The sequence below is a fragment of the Mirounga angustirostris genome, unplaced genomic scaffold, assembly GCF_029215605.1.
Source record: "Mirounga angustirostris isolate CCGP_5_RB_7025 unplaced genomic scaffold, mMirAng1.0.hap1 SCAF_12, whole genome shotgun sequence".
NCBI classification, from domain to species: Eukaryota; Metazoa; Chordata; class Mammalia; order Carnivora; family Phocidae; genus Mirounga; species Mirounga angustirostris.
The window spans coordinates 27,335,857-27,357,332 of record NW_026991720.1 but is presented as its reverse complement, the minus strand read 5'-3'; the positions used below and the strand labels follow the sequence as shown (position 1 = coordinate 27,357,332).

Sequence of the window (21,476 nt, the reverse complement as noted above, 5' to 3'; positions counted from 1 at the left end):
GATCTTGAGGCCCAAGTAAGAACTGCCAGGAAGACAAGGTAAGGGCATTCCAGGAAGAGGGAAGAGAAAATACAAAGAAACACAAAAATAAAATTGCATGTAATTCACATAACTATCAGCTGTTTGGTATTCTGAAGTATAGGGTACGAAATGGAAATGACAAGGTAAAACTGAGAAGATAACCCAGAGTCAGATCTTGGGGCACCTTCCATACCATGCTAAGGACTTTATCCTGTAAGCCAGTGGTTCCCAAACCTGGCTGTACATCAAAGACTTGCAGATAAAAGTAGTTAGGTGAGTTTCATACAATTAACTCAGCAAACATTCTTAAACTCGGCCTCTGAGAAACACTAACCAATAAACCACAGGAAGGTTTTTAAGCAGGAAGAACCTGGATCAGATTTATATATTGAAAAAAAAAAATCACTCTATTGGCAGTGTGGGGCATATAATGAAGTATGATGGAACTACACACAGACCAATAAGTTACAAGACAATTAAAAGGGCCCAAGTCAGAGAAAACTATTTTAGAACTAATAAGTGAAAGTAATGATAGTAAACTATTCTTTGGTTGACACTGGCTAAGACGGAAAAGAAAAATAGGGCAAAAGTAAAGGAAGATATAAAGATATAACAGTTTTCTTTTTAAGATAGGAATAAGTTAAATACATTTTGAGGCTATCTGAAAGATAAGAAGATCAGAGGCTAAAAAGAGAAATAGAGAAAAACGATTGAAGTGGAATAAGGTTATGGAGAAGGAAAGCAGAGACTCAGAATTGAAGAGCTTCACCTCATGAAAGAGAAAGGGAAATTTCTTACTCTGTGATGGGAAAAAATTCATAAGCCCACTTACCTTAAAGAAAACATGAAATCAAAAGAAATGTTGAACTTCCCCTTAGAGACTTTAATTGTAAGTCACTTTCAGAATTGCCAAACTAAGAATAAAAGTTCTAAATCAAATTGCATTGTTTTGCTGCATACCTAGGGAAAAATAATTATTCTCGTTGGGCTAGGGTTTGGTAACATAATAATAAGAAAATATATATTAGAGCCACTTATTACATACATGTAAATTACTTTTAGAGTTTATGAACATTTTTGGATAATCACAAAAGTCTGTGAAATAATTGCTGGTGTGAAAATTTAATAATTTAAAAATTTAATTGCACAAGAGTGCAATATAGTTTGGTATAAAAGAACTAGCAGCAGTCTATGGTGTGTCTGGCTAGGGCCTTTGATTTAAAACCTGTAAAATGCTTGTATTAGTCTGCTAAGGTTGCCAACAAAATACCATAGATTGTGTAGCTTCAACAACAGAAATTTATTTTCTCACAGCTCTGGAGACTGTTAGTCCAAGATCAAGGTACAATAGGGTCAGTTTCTGATGAGAGTTTTCTTTCTGGCTTGCATATAGTTACCTTCTCATTGTGTCCTCCTTATATGACTGTCTCTTCTCATAAGAACACTAATCCTACTGAATCAGGGGCCAATCTTATGACCTCATTAACCTTAATTACTTCTATAGATGTTCTACCCATACTGGGCGGGGGGGGGCAGTTAGAGCTTCAACATATGAATCTGGGGAGGGAGGGGGGAAATACAGTCAGCCCATAACAATGTTTGATACAATTTTTGGTAATTAAGAGACTGACTTGGTTTTCTTTGCAACAAAGCACTTTCTAAAATAATAATTTCTGGGAATTTTTTTTTAAACACAACAGACATTTTTTGTTTTGCTTTCATTCTTCTCTACTCTGAAACTAAAGAAAAGAGGTAAGGATTGATGTATCTATACAAAGTCAATAATCAACAAAGGACCTGATAGGGAAGAGAGGTAAAAGAACAATGTGAACTTAGAGACCTGATGTTATTCTTTCACTCTGGTATTTAACAGTGGCTTGCACATGGAAAGCACTTAGTAAACAGGAGTTTGCTGAATAAAGGGAAAAAGGATGGAAGGAAAGCATAGAAGAAAGAATAGAGGAGAGGAAAGCATGTAGAATATGCAAAAAATAAGCAACTGAACTTTTTTGTTAATATTGCATTGAAACCATAAATCCAAATCAAGACAGCTACTTACCGCTTTAACCATACTCAGCTTCTCATTTGTAATCTGTTCTGTATACTTTCTGTATGCTGCGTTTTTAGGAATTTGCTCAAGAACATCAAGAATCTTTGTATACAATATTCTTAGCCTCTGAAAAGACAAATCATATACATTTCCAATTTAAAATATCATCAAAGGGGCGCCTGGGTGGCTCAGTTGGTTAAGCAACTGCCTTCGGCTCAGGTCATGATCCTGGAGTCCCGGGATCGAGTCCCGCATCGGGCTCCCTGCTTGGCGGGGAGTCTGCTTCTCCCTCTGACCCTCCTCCCTCTCATGCTCTCTGTCTCTCATTCTCTCTCTCTCAAATAAATAAATAAAATCTTTAAAAAAATAAATAAATAAAAATAAAATAAAATAAAATATCATCAAAGATTCAATAGAACACTTTAAAAAGTCTCACAAATTACCAAAAAAAACACCTCACATCTGTTTTTTAAAATGCATTTAACTCTTTCTTGTTGCAATTTCTTCATGTCTATGCCCTATCCATCACCTTTATAACTGAGGAAAAATGTGAGTACAGTAGACCCTTGGACAACGCTGGGGTTAGGGGGCCGATCCCTGGCATGGTTGAAAATCCACATATAACTTATGACTCCCCCAAAACTTAACTACTAATAGCCTACTGTTGACTGGAAGCCTGACCAATAACATAAACAGTTGGTTAACACATATTTTATATGTTGTATGTATCACATATATTCTTACAATAAAGTAAGCTAGGGAAAAGAAAATGTTATTAAGAAAATCATAAGGAAAAAATATACTTAAGCACTGTACTGTATTCACTGAAAAAAATCAGCATATAAGTGGACCCATGCAGTTCAAACCCATGCTATTCAAGGGTCAAGTGTATAATAAATATGGATACTTTTTATGTTGCATGAACAAAAGTTGTGTATAAGCCAAAGGTATGATAAGAAGTAAAAATAAAACTGCATTCTAATGGTGAACGCTGTGAATTGTGCAAGACTGCTGAATCACAGATCTATACCTCTGAAACAAATAAATTATATGTTAAAAAAAAAAAAAGAAGAAGATAGCAAGAGGGGAAGAATGAAGGGGCAGGAAATCGGAGGGGGAGATGAACCATGAGAGACAATGGACTCTGAAAAACAAACTGAGGGTTCTAGAGGGGAGGGGGGTGGGAGGATGGGTTAGCCTGGTGATGGGTATTGAGGAGGGCACGTTCTGCATGGAGCACTGGGTGTTATGCACAAACAATGACTCATGGAACACTACATCAAAAACTAAGATGTAATGTATGGTGATTAACATAATAATAAAAATAAATAAAATAAAAATCAACTCATTTTGGGGTGCCTGGGTGGCTCAGTCGTTAAGCGTCTGCCTTCGGCTCAGGTCATGATCCCAGGGTCCTGGGATCGAGCCCTGCATCGGGCTCCCTGCTCGGCGGGAAGCCTGCTTCTCCCTCTCCCACTCCCCCTGCTTGTGTTCCCTCTCTTGCTGTGTCTCTCTCTGTCAAATAAAATCTTAAAAAAATAAAATAAAATAAATAAAAAATCAAATCAAATCATTTACTAAATCATTTTTTCTCAAACTGATATCCTAAGCACTACAAATTCGATTTTTTTTCAATTTTTCTTATTTGAATTTCTGTAGAAGTAAAACATACAAACAATGATTATAAAGGATGATCAAACTTAACTAAATATAGTCATAATACTTCAGCTTATGATGATTGAGTTGGTATCATGTGAATGAAGGTTTCACCACAGGCTTAAGAGAAAAGGAGCACGAGAACTGAGTCACTGTATAGCCTGTATTAAAGCACACTGAACTTCAAGTTCACATACAGCAGTCAGTAGTAAAGTCACATGGTAAGAAGCTGTTATAGCAGATCCTAACTCACAAGTGTTCATAAGTAGTAAGTATAGTCATAAATATACATACATGATGAAGAATTTTTTATTATTTATTTGTATTTAATTTGAAATTTGTTTTAGTTTAATTGTACAAAATCCATAGGTGTTAATACCTAGTTTCATTCATATATATTCACAATATACATACAAATAAGCAAATAAATCTTCAGGGCCTCTAAGAATTGCTTTTCCTAAAAAGTAATCTGCATATTTAGACATTATATATTTGAATATGATGTTCCATAAGAGCGTACTGTAACTATACTAATGTAGAAATTATTGGATAACATATAATCTGAATTATATGTGGGTTTTTTAGCCTCATTTTTTTTTTTTTTAAAGATTTTATTTATTTGACAGAGAGAGCGAGAGCAGGAATACAAGCAGGGGGAGTGGGAGAAGGAGAAGTAGGCTTCCCGCTGAGCAGGGAGCCCGATGCGGGACTCAATCCCAGGACCCTGGGATCATGACCTGAGCCGAAGGCAGACACTTAACGACTGAGCCACCCAGGAGCCCCTAGCCTCACTTCTTCTTAATTTTAGCAAAGGATATGGCAATAGAAAGGTCAGGTTAAGAGACTTCAGTTCTAAAATGGAGATGTTTATAATATTTGCTTCACAGGTTGTTGTAGAACTTAGAACAGTATCTGGCACACATTAACTTTCAATAAATGTTAGTATTATTCTATTGGAGGGAGTCACTTCAGCAGGTATCAGAGAAAGTTTCAAGAAAAAGAACTATCTGAGATAGACCTGGAGGAATGGTAGGACTTGGATGCTCTTTTAAAGACGTAGGAAAAGACAATTTTATACATGGAATACACACATAGGATTGAATGGCAAAAATAAAAGGAACATAAAGCCATCAGTATATAGTTCTATTTTCCTTAAACTGTGCTGTTCAATAGCCACTGACCAAATATGGCTATTGAGCACTTGAAATGTGGCTAGTCTGAACTAAGAGTGCTATAAATGTAAATATACAGTGGATTTTGAAAATCTAGTATAAAAAAGTATAATATACTAATTTTTATATTGATTATATTGTGAAATATTTTATTAAAATAAATACGTATTAATATGCTTTAAATATATTAAATAAAATATATTATTAGTTTTTACCTTTTCTGTATTAAAAAAAGTGAGTCCTAGAAAATTTAAAATTACAAACATGGTTTACATTTATAACCCACATTATACTTTTATTGGACAGCATGTGGCTAGAATATAGAATACACAGGAAATGTTTAGGAGATAAGCTTAGAGAAAGAGTCAGACTGTAAGTGGTTTTGTGTGCCAGGTTAGAGCATTTGAGATTATCTATGGGCAATTAAAAGATTTAGGGAAATTGCATGATTTGTGCTTCAGGAAAATTAACCAGGTAGTAGTGACTTAAAAGACTGGATGGAAGTGAAAAAGGCAGAAAGGCCCGTAACAAAGTTGCTGCAATTCTCTAAACAATAGCAGAGGACGAAAATGGGGTAACAGGCAGAAAAGGAAAGACGTCAGACTGGAGAGCTGTTACAGAAAAGGATCAACAGAACTTGTCACTGGAATTAACATGAAGATACAGGGGAAAGAGAAATATCAACTGTGATGTTCAGCTGCCAGCCTAGAGAGTAGAAAGACTCTGATACCATCAGGAAAAATAGAGTCCACAGTAAAAGAAATAGATTTAGAAAGGGAAAACCATGAGTTCCGTTTTAGACAATAATGAGTCATTATGAACTCATAAGTACACAACATTCATTCAACAAACCTTATATTTGCTGAGCACATACCATGTGCTGGTTATTGTTCTAGCAGTGAACAAAATAATAAAAAATCCCTGCCTTCATGAAAACTTATCTTCTAATACAGAGAGTAAATGATTAAAATAAATTAGTAGTATACAGTGTGCTGAATAGTTATCTGGAGGGCCTTTGTTAGGACTTTTCTATTGAAAGTGAAATCAAAAGCCAGTGGAGGGTTTTGCAGAGTGACATGACCAGGCTCACATTTGTCAGGCTGACTCTAGCTTGGTTGAAGAAAGACCAAACTGAAGAAGTGACAAGGAAGGAGAGGCAGTTAGGAAGCAAATGCGATTATCTACAGCTTAATGATGGTTGCTGAGAACATGGTAGTAGCAGAGGAGATGGTGAGAAGTACTCAAAATCTGGATATATGTTAAAAGTAGAAACTTTTAATATGGGGTGTGAGCAAAAGAGAGAAATTAAACATGAGCTCAAAGTTTTTGACCTGAGTGAACACAAGAATGGAACTGCCATTCATTGAGGTGAGCAAGCCCGAAAAAAGAGCAGGTTTTAGGCAGAAGAACAGGAACCCAATTTTGGACATTAAGTCTGGGTCGCCTGTCTGACATTCAAGTGGAGATATCACTAAGCAATTAAATACAGAAGACTCTCATAAAGAGACGTCAGGGCTTGGCACAGAAATCTAACAGTTATCAGTGTACAGATGGTATTTAAAACCACTAGATTGGGGCACCTGGGTGGCTCAGTCGTTAAGCGTCTGCCTTCGGCTCAGGTCATGATCCCAGGGTCCTGGGATCGAGCCCCATATGGGGCTCCCTGCTCAGCGGGGAGCCTGCTTCTCCCTCTCCCACTCCCCCTGCTTGTGTTACCTCTCTCGCTGTGTCTTCTCTGTCAAATAAATAAAATCTTTAACAAAAAAATATTAACAATAATAAAACTACTAGATTGGGTCCAGACAAGGAGACAAATATAGAGAAAAGTTCCAAGAACTAAGTCTTAGCACTCCAAAATTTGTAAATTGGGATATGAGAAATAACCAGAAAAGGAGAAGGCAAAAAGTGTAAGGGGGATAAATGACAAACAAACAAACAAAAAAACCCCAGGACACTGAGATGTTCCCAAGCACAAAGTGCTTGATGGAGACAGTGCCAAATGTGGCAAGAGCTGTTACTGGGTCAATTAAGATGAGAAACATGAGATGACCAATGGATTTAGCAGGACGGAAATCATGGTGACCTTGAAAAGAGCAGTTCTGGGCTCCTGGGTGGCTCCGTCGGTTGGGCATCTGCCTTCGTCTCAGGTCATGGTCCCAGGGTCCTGGGATCGAGTCCCGCATTGGGCTCCCTGCTCTGCGGGGAGCCTGCTTCTCCCTCTCCTCCCCACTTGTGCTCTCTCTCTCACTATCCTCTCTCTCACTCAAATAAATAAAATCAAAAAAGAAAAAAGAGCAGTTCTAGGGGCGCCCGGGTGGCTCAGTCCTTAAGCGTCTGCCTTCGGCTCAGGTCATGATCCCAGGGTCCTGGGATTGAGCCCACATCGGGCTCCCTGCTCAGCGGGGAGCCTGCTTCTCCCTCTCACACTCCCTCTGCTTGTGTTCCTGCTCTCGCTACCTCTCTCTGTCAAATAAATAAATAAAATGTTTAGGGGAAAAAAAAAAAAAAAGAGCATTTCTGGCCAAGTCTGAGTGGAGTGAGTTCAAAGGGGAGTAAGAGAAATTGGAGACAGTTAAGTACAGATAACTCTTCCGAGTTATCTATAAAGGGGAGGAGAGAAATGGTGTGATTATTGAAGGGAAGAAAGGGATCGAGGCAGGAGGTTTTGAAGTTTTCTTAGATGGAAGCACTCCCACTAAAAGGGAAAACTGATGACACAGGGGGTTAATTGCTAGAGCGATATATTCGGTAAGCCAAAGTGTATTGGAATCTAAGGCAGCTAGGCAGAAAATGTGAGGCGGGGTTAAAGGTGGAAAACGGAGATATAGGTACGGGAGGGCATTCATTAAAGTACAAGTGAAGCCACGAGAAGGCTACGGAAAAACTGAACAAGAAAAGTGGCTTAAGAACGCGGTCATGGCACACGCACGCACGCATACAAACACACGGCACCGATCAAAGTAGATACTGCTCTCGTCTCAAGACAGCTCTCAGGCTGAGCTGTAATTTCACGCTTGAAATACCCGCATCCCCTGAGCCTGTCCCACAAGGTCACAGGGTTCTAGTCGTCCTTGGGAAGTCAGGAATGAAGCAGCACGTACCTCGTGTGGACTCTCACATACAGCCAGTCCCACAAGGCCGGTGGTCTGTTCAAAAACAAGACACGATTCACGCTGTGTATCCCGCGCGCCCACCACACTAAAGAAAGGCAAAACCACCAGTCCCCTGGCTACAGCTGGCCTAAAAGCAGCTATCGGTCTCGCAGAGCCACCAGTTTGGAGCGTTTTTTCTGCCTCTCCGAGCGGAGCTACCAAATCTGTCATCCCTGAAGGCACAGCAAAATGGGTCCCCCCAAAACACCGGCAAGCCCGCGCCAGTTGCGGCCACCACCCGCGGGATGAGGGGCTTTCGGGCTGACTCTACCCCCACCGTCTAAATACCAACGGTGACCTCCATTCACCTTACCTTCTTCAGCAAACCCGCCATGACGGCGCCGACAGGACGGGGACGCGCAGCCCTCTGGGAACCTCGCTCAGACCCGCTCAATCCAGCACCGAGGCCGCCACACCGTCGTCACCTTGGAAACAGCTTCGTTCCGCCGGGCTCAGGATTTCCACCCAGGCAAAGGCTGCGCCCCGCCCATTTCTAAGGGGAAAATTGACGCATGCGCAACGAGTACGCAAGAGTCTAAAGCAGACGGTGGAGGAAGCTGTTTTACGTCTCGGTTCTTGCTCTTACTACCGTTGACGGCTTGCCCAAAGGTTGAGGGCAACACTCCAAATTTCCAAAAAGCTCCGACAGAACCTGCGCTCGGCTTAACCTTTGGCGAATTCCTCAATCTCCCTTCCATAGTGTAGTGTGTAGTGAAATGAGAGTAGTTCTCTGGCGCTATCATCTAAGTGGTCTCATGGCAGCAAAGGTTAATTCATGGCGCAAGCATATCGGTGTTCTCAGTCTAATGCACCAAAGCAGTTTGCAGTGTGAGGCCATTTCCTGTCTCAACACTTTCCCACTTCACTTTCGGAAGTACATCATCCACTTTCTCATTTCCCCAGGTGAAGTGATAACGGACCGTACCACGTCTCCCCAGTTATCTCTGCAAACATTTATCGAGTACGCATTATGTGTTAGTTACCGGGACATAATTTGTAAGACAGGATCCCACGTCCTGGAATTTACTAAACAATGATGAAAACATGCATTAATATTTGGTAAGTGTTCTAAAAGAGGTTTGTGCCAAGTGCAGTGGTAGCAGGGAAGAGGAAATAACTAACCAAAAATGGTAGGTAACTGGAATTAAAGTAGGCATTTGCTAAAAAGTCAATGGCAGAAAAGCACAAAAAAATTGAGTGAACACGTGTACAAAGAGATATATATATATATATATATTCTGGGTAGCAAGTGGTGTAACAAATAGTAAAACAACCCGTAGAATGTTAGAAGATATTTACAACCACATAAAATCATCAAAAGATAAGTGGCACCTGGAATACATAGGAAACTTCTATAAATCAGTAAGAAGATAACTGATAACCAGAACAGGTCTCCCCTCTTCCATTCTTACCTCCCACTCTGGAATATATTAAATGAGTTAACATATGTAAGGCGCCTGGCTCAGTGCATGGAACACAGTACCACACACGTGATTGTTATTTAATTTTTTATTTCATGGTTATTATTCTCAAACAAGTAATACAATAATCCTTTTAGAATGTACTGTGCTCAAAATTCTCGCATGGTTTTTCACTCAAGGTGTAAAAATCAAAGTCCTTTCATCTGCCTATACGGTCCTGCACCAGATAGCCCCACAGCCTCTCATTTCTCAGACCTGACCTCCTAATCCCCTCTCCCTGCTTAGGTAGCTGTTCTTCTAACCCTTTTCTTGGAAAACACTTCCACCCAATGGGTACATGGCTCCATCTTTCAACTCCTTCAAGTCCTTGCTCAAATATTACCTTCTAATTATGGCCTGCCCAGGCCATGAGATTTAAAATCACAAATTACCATGTACTCCTTGTGTTCTTCTCTGTTTTGTTTTCTTCATAGTCATTATCCCCTTCTAATATGCTAATTTATCTTACTTATTTTGTTACTGTGCATCACACTTTCTAGAATATATAAACCATATGCAGTGGAAATTTTTTCCTACCATATCTGAAATGCCTAAAATAGTACCTCATACATAATAAGCACTCAATAAATATATTTCTAATGAATACAATAGAAAAACAGGCAAAGGAAATGAATAGGCAATTGACAGAAATAGAGACAGGAACAGTCAATAAACATGAAAAAGATCCAACCTCCCTAATAATCAATAAAATCCAAATTAACTATAATTTTACTGCCATCTTATGAACAAAAATTAAAGACCAACAATACCAAGTGATAGCAAGGATGTGGAGCAACAGGAAAACTCATACACCGCTGGTGGGAGTGAACTGGTATAATCACTTTAGGGAATAATTTCACAATAGTTAGTTGAAGATACGCAAAACCTACAACTGAGTGTTATAGCTTGAACTATGTCCCCCCAAATTCATATTTTGAAAATGTGACCTTATATAAAAATAAGATCATTGCAAATGTAATTAGTTAAGATGAGGTAATTAGAGTGGGCCCTTGTCTAATACGACTGATGTCCTTATTAAAAGGAAAAATTTGGACACAGAAATGTACACAGGAAGAATGGCAAACGTAATGCAAAGATGAAGGCAGAGATAGGGATGATGCTTCTATGAGCCAAGGAACAACAAAGAGTGCTAGAAAATCACTAGAAGTTAGGGGACAGGCAGGGAACAAATTCTCTTAGCCCTTATAAGAAACCAACTCTGACTTGATCTCAGACTTCTAGCCTCCAGACAGATGAGCTAATACTTTTAATGATGTTTAAATCCCTGAGTGTATGGTATTTTGTTACAGCAGTCCTATAAACTAACATTGAGTAATTGATTGATTTGATCATATGTTCCTCTCTTCTATTAGGATAGCTGTCCCTAGAAATATGAGCCATGAGGATCATGTTTTTTCAGCTTCATATTCCCATTATGGGGGTCATAATCTTTCCAGCTCAGATTATTCAAGAATTAGGCTTCACCATAACTTCCATCACAATTTCTAACTTCTAATATTTAAATCATTCACCATGACAATTCAGGACAGAGGAAATATGTATTAACACACATGCACGTATGAATGGCATTCTAAAGATACAAGCAGACATGTGTATGGATGTATACACATACAAAAATACAAACTACTGAACTGGAACAAACCATCTGATGCATCAATTTGCTCCTGCAACAGTGATATTTATATTTGGACACACTAGATTAGATTCAGGAAACGATATTAGGATTGAGAGGAAATGTCATTATTTTTCAAACCAGATAACACTGAAATAATCACCGGAATTTAAATGAATGGAAGTTTATGAGGTCACAAACTTTATTCTTTGTCCCTCCAGATTCTAAGAATTTTTGTCATTGTGGATGTGTTCTAGAATGTAGAATCATGTGATTATAAAAGATGCATGTATTTTCATTTGTTGTAGCTTTGGGAGTTCAGGCTTCTGCCGTACCGTATTTGCTGAAGACACCACAGTTAGACAGACCTAGCTGATCCTGGCTAAGGTACTGCATAGCTAACCATTTCTATGTGGTGGGAAGATGTGTAGGTTTTCTGAGGCAAATCCTTTGCAGTGCGAGGCTACGTATGGAGGGGGCTTGATAGTGGTGTCCTATGGCTGGTGACAGTAGAATTGGCTACAAAGAAATCAACCTTGGCACCTGTGATATCAGAAAGGGATTTGGGAATATCTTATTGTGAGTAGCAAGGACATCAAATGCATGATAGTCTCAGCTGGGAGAGAGTTCCCAGAGGGTAAGTGTTAGAATCCTCCTAAGGAAGGAGACAGATGTTAGGAAGTTCTGTAAACAAAATTAGAGCAGGCCAGGTGACTTAGAACTAAAATCTGGATCTCAAGTTTTACACAATATGCTGTGGAGGACCCCAGCCTATCCAATAAGGAGGTCTTGTTTCCCCAAAATTAAGTAACTGGAAGAGTTATGACCTTCTACCTGCTTCTTAATGACAGAGGCTCTTCTGTGAAGGGCTGGGTCTTACCAAAGTTAGGTAGTTAAAGTGTTTCTCTAGAATCTAGGGCTCTGGAGCTATGCTCCCCAACCAGTTACTTGAAGGAGGCATGAAAACAAATGGCTGAAAAAGAAGAAAGCATCTCAATTTTCAGGGCACGAGGGGCTCATTCCTAATAATGTAGAGGAGATAAGTACTACCTTGGCCAGTTTACTCTTAGTTTTCATGGTCAGGGAGCAGGGGTAAAAATAATGTCCCCTCAGGGAGTATTCTTTCCTCTCCCAGACTTAGCAAGAAAGAAAATCATTTTTTTTCAAGTTAGTTCTTAGACCGAAATATTAAAATTTGAATTGTTTGGATATTACCCATCTCTTTTGCCTCCATTCATATCAGGCATATTCAAAACATTTTGGATTTTTTCCAGGCTTTTCTATCTATGCTACGGATATTTGTAAAAAGCATCCCTAACCAGATAATTTTCGATATGTTTTCTATATGGTGGTTTTTAGAACCTCACTCTAAACTGGGGTAGAACTTAGATGAAAGCCATTACCAAGTTTTATCCTAGTGCCTGTCAGCTTCCATGTATTTGAGTTACCTGATGTGTGAAAATGGGGATATCCGACACTGCCACCCAGATTTAGGATAAGTTTAACATTGAGGTTAAACACAGGTATCTCTATTGAAAAACAGAACCTATGGAAGGATCGAGCAATAAAGATTTCTAGGGGCGCCTGGGTGGCTCAGTTGGTTAAGCATCTGCCTTCGGCTCAGGGTCCTGACTGCATGGATTATGAAGTCATAACTGGCTTTCTACGGAAAACAGAGGCAGTTTGGGATATTTTGTAATGCGTCTATATTACAGGATTACTTTGTAATGGAGAGAGGCAAGTTGCCTGAATGTATAAGATGATCCCTGTTTTTTACTACATTTTATATTACATATTATAAATTGCATAATATTATATATTGCAAATAATGGAGCTCTTGGGAATTAAAGCTGGGTTGATAATGAAATTCTTATTTATTTGAGGGAGATGGTGAGTCTGCTTCTCCCTCTGCCCCTGTCCCTGCTCTTTTTATCTCTCCCCCCTCCCCCCATCTCAGGGATCTTTGTCAACAATACGGAAAGCTTATAACTACTGCCATTGTCATGGGTGGTAGTGCTTTTCTTCAGACCATTGCACCATGCTCACAAGTCTCAGACTGTCCCTTCCAAGAAAGTTGCCAGGACACTGTACTAGTTGGCAGTCACGTGATGCCTTTTTTTTTTTTCCTTCACGTGATGCCTTCTTGACTGGCCTTTATTTCTGGGATATTCTAGGCATGAGCAAGAAAAGCTGAATATAGTAAGAAACTGACTTCCTATGTCCTCACTTACTCCAGCAGGTACGCCCGCTCACCTCTAGCCCTGGGCTTGAGCCCACCTACCTTGACAGATGATGGTCTGAGTGGGTATTAGTTCTGCAAGGGACACACTGCAAGGGGGATATTAAGCAATTTCTCCCTCCTTATCCTTTATTTAGAAGAGGCAAGTGGGCTTATATATCATTACTTTTTCAGCCCTGCCCATTTCCCATTCCCATTCTCATATGTATACCTCTCCCCTATGGTCTTTTCTTCCAAATCATTGTGAACTGAAAAGGATTCTAAGCAGGAATGTAGCTTTATGGCGTAGGCAGTTCCTTCAGCTTCACTGGTCCATCTGTGAAGCTCACAATGGTTGGATTAAGTCATCATTTCCTGACAGGTGGTTCAAGAACCCCTAGCTGTTCAAGACTGCATTCTGGGGCATTCAGGTCAATATAAGTTGTAATGGTATTTGTTTTGACTTCTATTTGTAGGTCATAAATAAACACTTTAAAATTTTCCTATTAGGGGCCCTTGGTTGCTCAGTCGTCAAGCGTCTGCCTTCGGCTCAGGTCGTGATCCCAGGGTCCTGGGATCGAGCCCTGCATCGGCGGGAAGCCTGCTTTTCCCTCTCCCACCCGCCCTGCTGTGTTACCTCTCACCGTGTCTCTCTCTGTCAAATAAATAAATAATCTTTAAAAAAAATAAAAATAAAAAAATAAAATTTTCCTATTAAAACAAGAATATCTGGGGGCGCCTGTGTGGCTCAGTCGTTAAGCGTCTGCCTTCGGCTCAGGTCATGATCCCAGGGTCCTGGGATTGAGCCCCGCATCGGGCTCCCGGCTCTGCGGGAAGCCTGCTTCTCCCTCTCCCACTCCCCCTGCTTGTGTTCCTGCTCTCACTATCTCTCTCTCTGTCAAATAAATAAAATCTTTAAAAAACAAAAAAAAACAAGAATATCTGAAAGCCTCCAAGGGCACAGCAGATGAATATGTGCTGTGCTTAGTGGAGGTCAGATGAGTTTGGGAGCAATTTATCACACTTGCACATAGAAAGCCTCAACAGTTTTGACTGTTATTTAGAATTAAGTTGCTTTTAATTTTCGTCAGGATAGTCAAGGCACAGAACACTTCCTTTACCGTAAGGATCTCTCATGTTGCCTTTTTTTTTTTTTTTTTTTACACGGGGCTTGAACTCATGACCCTGAGATTAAGACCTAAGCTGAGATCGAGTCAGATGCTTGACCAACTGAGCCACCCAGGCGCCCCTCTCATGTTGCCTTTTTATAGCTACTCCACCTCCCTCTCATTCACCCCCTTTTACCCCAGGGAACCACCAGTCTGTTTTCCATCTCGAGAATGTTCTATAAATGAAATCACACAGTATATAACCATTTGGGATTCTCTGTTTTCACTCAGAATAATTCTCTGGAGATGCATCCAGATAGTAGATGTACCAATAGTCTGTTCCTTTTTATTGCTGAGTAATGTTCCAATGTATGGATGTATCACAGTTTGTTTAACTACTCACCTGTCAAAGGACAACTGTTATGAACATTCATGGTCAGATTTTTGAGTGAACATATGTCTTCATTTCTCTGGTATAATTAACTACGCAGGAGTGCAATTGCTGGGTCTACTATAATTTCATGTGTAAGTTTTTAAGAAACTATTAAGCTGTTTTCCAGAGTGGCTGTATCATTTTACATTCCTACCAGAAATGCACAAGTAATCCGGTTTTCCACGTCCTTGCCAGCATTTAGTGTTGTCACTGTTTTTGTTTTTAATTTTCGTCATTCTGACTGGTGTAGAGTTATGTCTCATGGTGGTTGTAATTTCCATTTCCCTAATGGCTTGTTGATGTGGAACATCTTTTCATGTGTTTATTTGCCCTTTATATAGAGTCTTCTCACCAAAAATAAATAAATAAAGGTAGCGATATGAGGTATGGGCGATAGATGTATGAATTACCTTGAATGTGATAATCATTTCACAATATGTACATATATCAGATCATCGCATCGCACCCTTCAATATATATAATGTTGTCAATTATACCTCAGAAAAGTGAGCAAACTAAAACATCACCAGCACACCACTAAATTTAGAAATAGTTTAGTTTCTGCTTCCTCTTTGCTAATTTTGAGAGCAAAAACCAGATTTTTACTTCTTGTACTTTCCCACAGCACTCTCTATGGAGCTAGTGGTATTGTAGGCAAACCTGACAAATAGACTTGAGTCAACTGCCAGATTGTCAGTGCACTGAGGGAGTCATCAGAAATTAGAAGTGATGGAAGAGGTGGGATTTGAGAACCATAAAACATTCTCTTTTTTACCACCAATATTCTGGTTTTATCGTCAGTATTTCAGACTTAAAGATCACGGAAGGAAAACACTGAAGAAGGCTCTGAAGACAAGTCCAGAAGATCCTGCATACGCTATTCTCTGTTCTTCACATGCATATTTTCCTCTTTAAGCCTAAATGGCCTGAGGCTGTACTATTTAGTGTTTATTTGTTTTTTTAGTAATCTCTATTTACTCTAGCAGTTCATTCATACAACGAGGCAGTTAATTCCTTAACCCACTGTACTTTGTTCAAAAGAACTTGTATCAAATAATATTTTTTTCTTGAAGAACAGAGTCATGTCTTATCCAGTAATGGGTGGTTCGTATCATGTTTAAGTACTTCCAGTCTCATTTTCCTTTACAGTACTCTATTTTTTCTATTTCAGTCTCAGATACTTTACTGGATTCACATCCTACTCTGTTAACTTCCAGCTCCCTTGGGCTCTATTTACGACACAAATGGGAGAAAAATATGGAGAGAAAGGTAAGAATTCTCCATGAATGTGTGAAATTGATCCTCTTCCTTAATCAATAAGTTAGGCTCATTTACATTTAATGATATAACAGGTGTATTTGCTCTGATTTTTGTAGTTTTTAAAAACACCTTTTCCTACACGGTCAGCTTTTATTTCTCAGGTAGGTCATCACACATTTAGAAAAACATGCATTTTTTTATTTAGTGGTTGACTTTATATTTGTAATATTACATAATTCTCTTGGTTTCCAATTTTTTAACAGTTGCTGTTAGTTCCCTACTAGGAAAAAATTGATGAAATAGTCATGTTCCTTCTTCCACCCCACCCACCCCCTGCCTCCCTGGGTTTTCTCTACCACTCAATTTTAGTAAAAAAAATATTACTTTTCTCTGTGTTCACCTTTATATGTTACATGTTTTTATACTTCCATGATATGGTATGTCAAATTTACTTTTTATCATTTTATTCCCAGCCACACCGAGGCAGTTAATACTGCACTAACCTTCTATTCCTTTCTGTCCCAAATTTATGTTAGCTGTATCATTTCTATGTTGTCAGGGTACGTAACATCAACAATCTCTTCTGTAACTCTAATTCCTACCTTGCTTTTATTACTAGTGCTACAGTAAATATTTTTTTCAATATTCTCTGCTAATCCATATGTCAAAGTTACCCCAGTCATTTATTGTTTTGGCTAAATTAATCCTTTAGCAGTTTCTTTAAGAAGGTCTCATAGGAACAATATACAGTATTTTTTGAATTTTACAAGTGGATCCTTGAGGGACAGTGTGACCAGATACAAGATTATTGGCTCATGGTTTTTTCCCTTGAGGATCTTTATGTGCTGCTTTGGAGAAATTTTATGTCAGATTGCTATTCCCTTTATATATATATATATATATATATATATATATATATTTTTTTTTTTTTTTTTTTTTACCCTAGCAACACAGTTTTCTTTATCTTTAAAATCCAGTAGCATTAGTAGATTATACCTTTGTATTAACTTTTTAGGTCATTTTCCCCTGACACACAGTGCATCCTGTAGCTACTTATATTTAAATCTTTTCTTTCAGGAAGTTTTTATTTATGTCTTTCAATTCTTGTTTTGCTTCTTTTTTTTTTTTTTAACTTCTTCCTTTAGAGTATCTGACTGTGTTTGTTGGACCTTGACTGTTTTAAACATGAAGATATATAGATATATACTCTACTATCCTTTTTAATGCTTTTAAATTTGTCATTCTATTTTGTTTTCTTTTCTCATTTTTATCCCCTGTATTTCACACTGTGTCCTCTTCAGGGTCTACCCTCCCTAGAGAAGTCTTCCAAATTTGATCAAAAAAGCTTGCTGGTTTTTTGTTGTTGTTGTTGTTGTTGTTGTTGTTTACTTTCTGCTTTTCTATTTCCATATGTTCACTTAGTTCTCACATTTCTACTTTATAGTCTTTTCACTGATGAAATTGTGTCATTGTTATTTCACTTAATGATAAAATAGATGACCATAATTTTCATCTATTCAATGGCAACACCTTCTGTATGAGTGTAATTTATCTGTTGGAAAGTTCTGCTACTCTCATCCTTATCTTTCATTGTATTTACCTCTATCCTATAAGATTTCGGTATTTATTAATCATTTTAAAATAAGTTGGATTTTCCTGGGCTGACTATGTTTGGGAAAGGACAGAGAGATTGCTTCCTGCAACTATCACTCCTCTGTGTGGTTCTTGGTGTAGCTCCCTCCCTCTGGTTCTCTGAACCAAACCAGATACAAGAAGAGTTTGTGCCACCACCGTCCTGTCTTTAGACACCACACTTATTGCTACAGTCAAAGGTAATAGCTTTTACTACAGAACTCAATCTGAACGTGAGGGCTTCACCTTTAGAAAATGTGTATGTGCTGGTGTTTTTAAGATCGGCTGCCACCGGCCTTCTGGCTGTTCTGTACTTCTTTTTACATCCTCCTGCAAAGATTTATTTCTAATCTTTATGCTTCTAGCAGCCCTTACTTTTTTGTGAAGTCTACTAATTATTTTAGTCTGGTTTTGCTAAGAATGACGTTTACATTTGTCTTGTGGTCATTCTCCTTGTTGCTTTGGCATAATTTTCCAGGAAAAAAAAAGAAAAAAATAACAAACGTATTACCCATGTTCAAACCAGAAAGCTTATTGTCATCTATTTTGATTGGAAAACTATTCTTTTATTAATGTCCTATAAGTTTACGATTATAGTTGTAAAAAATAGCTATAGCATAACTAACTCATACTTAATTCACCAAATGAAATCTCTGGGTTGTTTTTTTTTTTTTTTTCCATATTGTTGGCGGGTTTTTACCTCACAGACCTATGACTAATATTTTGAGCTTCAATGTATGGCTTTACTATGTTCTTGATAAATTCCATTGTTTGATTTTCCCCATCTTTCTAGCATATTGAGATAATTTTGTATTTTGATAAGAACATGGGCACTTGTGTTCTATTATTTCCAGAGATATGTTTCACTATTATTTTCACTATGTATTTCACTATTTTACTATTATTCACTATAATATTATTAGCACTGTCACCCTTCTAGAACCAAGCGCTATGTTTTACATTAAGTAGTTCTATAAATGACCTGGTTTCCCTTAACAGCTTTCAGAAAACTTAAGGCCCGATTTTGGGTTCATTTAAGACAGGTGACCCCATCATAATTCTATGCACTTTTACTTTAGTTCCACTTTTTTTATTCAGATCCATTTTAATTCATGCAGTTTTGTCCTATTCTATTTATCATCCTAAGTCAACTCTAATTCTTTCTACAATAATTCTCTCCTTCCCAGGTTTTGAAAACCCCCAAATTTTCTGCTCATGGCAATATAACTTAAAATGTTAATAAAGACATGGAACTTCTTGAACAACAAGGTCAAATCGACATCAGCCTTTTAGTAAGATTTTCTTTGGGTATGGTTATTCAGTCTTGAACCCACTAACCTTTTCTTCATCCATGTTTCTTTACCTCATCCTTAGGGTTCCTAGGTGAGTTTCTGTTGAAGGCCTTGTGGAAATTATGACCTCCATTTACGAGCTAGTGTTCCTTGTGGAAAAAAATGCCAAGCATTTAGCATTAGTTGTTTCTAAACAACTTAGAAATTGTTTTTATAATATTGGATAAATAAAAGAGTACATGAGTGGTAAAATAAGGTTCATATGATAAAAGTTATTCACAATCCATACCGGATAATCTATTTCTGTCCTAACTGCTCATAGATTTGCTGCTTATATTTTACATCAGTTAAAAAAAAAAATCACCACAGCATTTAACCATCCAAAGTCACCTTATGCCTTTTTCATTCTCTGTCTTGCTCCCAACTTTACCAGCAGTATTTCTGTGATCAGAACTGGGTGTTCTTCAGTCTCCAGGAAATAACTTGCCTTGACCTACATACCTGTTATTTTAATATTTTCTGTTCTCCTAAACTGTGAACATACCTCTCTTTCCTGCTTCTACTTCTCTTTCTCTTTAAAGAACTGTTCTTTAAACAGTCATCTCTATATTTTTAGTATTCATTCATTCATTCATGCATGCATGCATGCATGGGAGCTCAGTTAATTTGAGGCTTTAGTTTTCCTAACATTATCTATATATGTATCTGCATTATAGGGACTTTGGCCATATTTTGGATATGTCCTTTTAATATTAAAGCTCATGAGAGAGATTGCTATGAACTACAGAAATTTCATTCAATGCCTCACCCTTTCCTTTCTCAGTGAAACCTGTGTGTGCATGGTTATAATTTTCTGTCTTATATAGTCCACCCTCCCTCTTGTAGATATTCAGGCAACTGAACCATTGCCATCAGTAAACTTTATGAAGCCTTATTTCTCCTATTTCTTATCTGACATATTCGGTTTTGTCTTTCTTAATACAAATCTATGATAACACAATTTATATTCAAGATATTTTATATGCAAAGGTAAGAAACAAGAAACAGTATTAATAGTGTTGTCTAATATATGAAAATGGGGGTCATGTTTATTTTACCAGTTATATTTGAATACATTGATTCCATTGTAATATGTCTTCCTTAATAATGGCAAAGCTTAATTGGGAAAGAATCTTAGATAAAAATATCTTGTTAGTTAGAATTAAAGAAGAAGAATCTTAAATTTATTTTTTAAATGAATATTGTTAAATTTCTATATTGCTATAGACTCACTGCAGAGGTTATAATAGTTATGTTTGTTCTCTGAAGTCTTTTTTTAATACCAGTTCACTTCTATGTAAAATGAATTCTCTATAAATATTCTCAGAAATATTCAGAATGGCTTTTCTATTTCTTTCTTCTACTTAATTTTTGCTTAACTTTAGCCTGAGTGTCTAATAGACAGTCAGCCAAAGTGAAAGTTAAAAATTAACTCTGAACTAGTTTGCAACCTGCCTGCTACCAAGAGATTTGCAGTTATAACTTGTTTGGCTCCTGGGAGCTGAGTTAATTATGGCAAATCACACTAATTAAATTATTCACTGGGTCTTTATTAAAAACAAATCAATTGTATTATAGAATGCATTGTGGATTTGCCTTCAGACTCCCAGCTTCTCATTCCCTGTGTTATGAAATGCCTATTTAGACATTTAGTTTAAATGAGAACATGAAACATGGTGAAGCTGCAGGTTTCTTTTGCTTTTGTTTAGGTCCCCAGGCCTTTAATTTAATTCCCATTTATTGCACTCCTGCTTTGCACAAATCCTACAGGTTACATCCTGTGTCTTCAGAGGTTACAGATAAAAACCCAATGTAAGAAATGCACATAGCTAATTTCAGTATAAGGCAAACAAAAAATATATAATCAGAAAATAAAGAAGAAAAGAAGATGGACTCTGACAGGATTGGGAAAACGTCATAGAAGTGGAGAAGGAAGAGTGAAGGTGGGTCTGAAAGGAGCAGGACTTCTATACACAGAGTTGGGGAGTGACGACAAAGGACACTGGAGATGGGTGACAGTGTGAGTAAGACATGGGGGAAGAATGTGCATAGCCTGTGCAGAGAGCATACAAGTTAAGCTAAAGTAGCAGGGGAAGTCTTGAGGTGCATGGCAACCCTGGGTTCTCCAATGCAATGCTCAATGTGTTTTTGATTTAGCTACTTGTTGAGGTGCTTGAATCATTGAGCCAAGCAGCCATTCAATCAAACTTGCCAGGCACAGGGACAGCTCTGAGCTGGCCGCTGCTTTGGGCCACTTGAGCAGGAGTTCCTCAGTAGTGAGAAGACATTGCACTACATCTCTCGCTCCAGCATGGGGATGGAGACAGTGATCTGACATGTAAGCACCTG

The 21,476-nt window shown here is 38.1% G+C and overlaps 1 protein-coding gene across 3 annotated transcripts in view; it reads right to left on the bottom strand.

Moving 5' to 3' along the window:
* Positions 1–21,476, bottom strand: part of NDUFA5 (NADH:ubiquinone oxidoreductase subunit A5) — a 32,297-nt gene that overhangs the window by 8,660 nt on the left and 2,161 nt on the right. Inside the window, exons 2-4 of one of the 3 annotated variants that reach the window (XM_045864327.3) lie at positions 8,365–8,544; positions 8,001–8,045; positions 2,081–2,197 (exon numbers count right to left, since the gene is read on the bottom strand). In XM_045864327.3, the coding sequence (XP_045720283.1) occupies positions 2,081–2,197; positions 8,001–8,045; positions 8,365–8,385 (183 nt within the window). In that variant the 5' untranslated portion in view covers positions 8,386–8,544. The remainder of the gene's footprint in view (positions 1–2,080; positions 2,198–8,000; positions 8,046–8,364; positions 8,545–21,476) is intronic. The other 2 variants (XM_045864330.3, XM_045864329.3) reach the window with 2 other exon arrangements.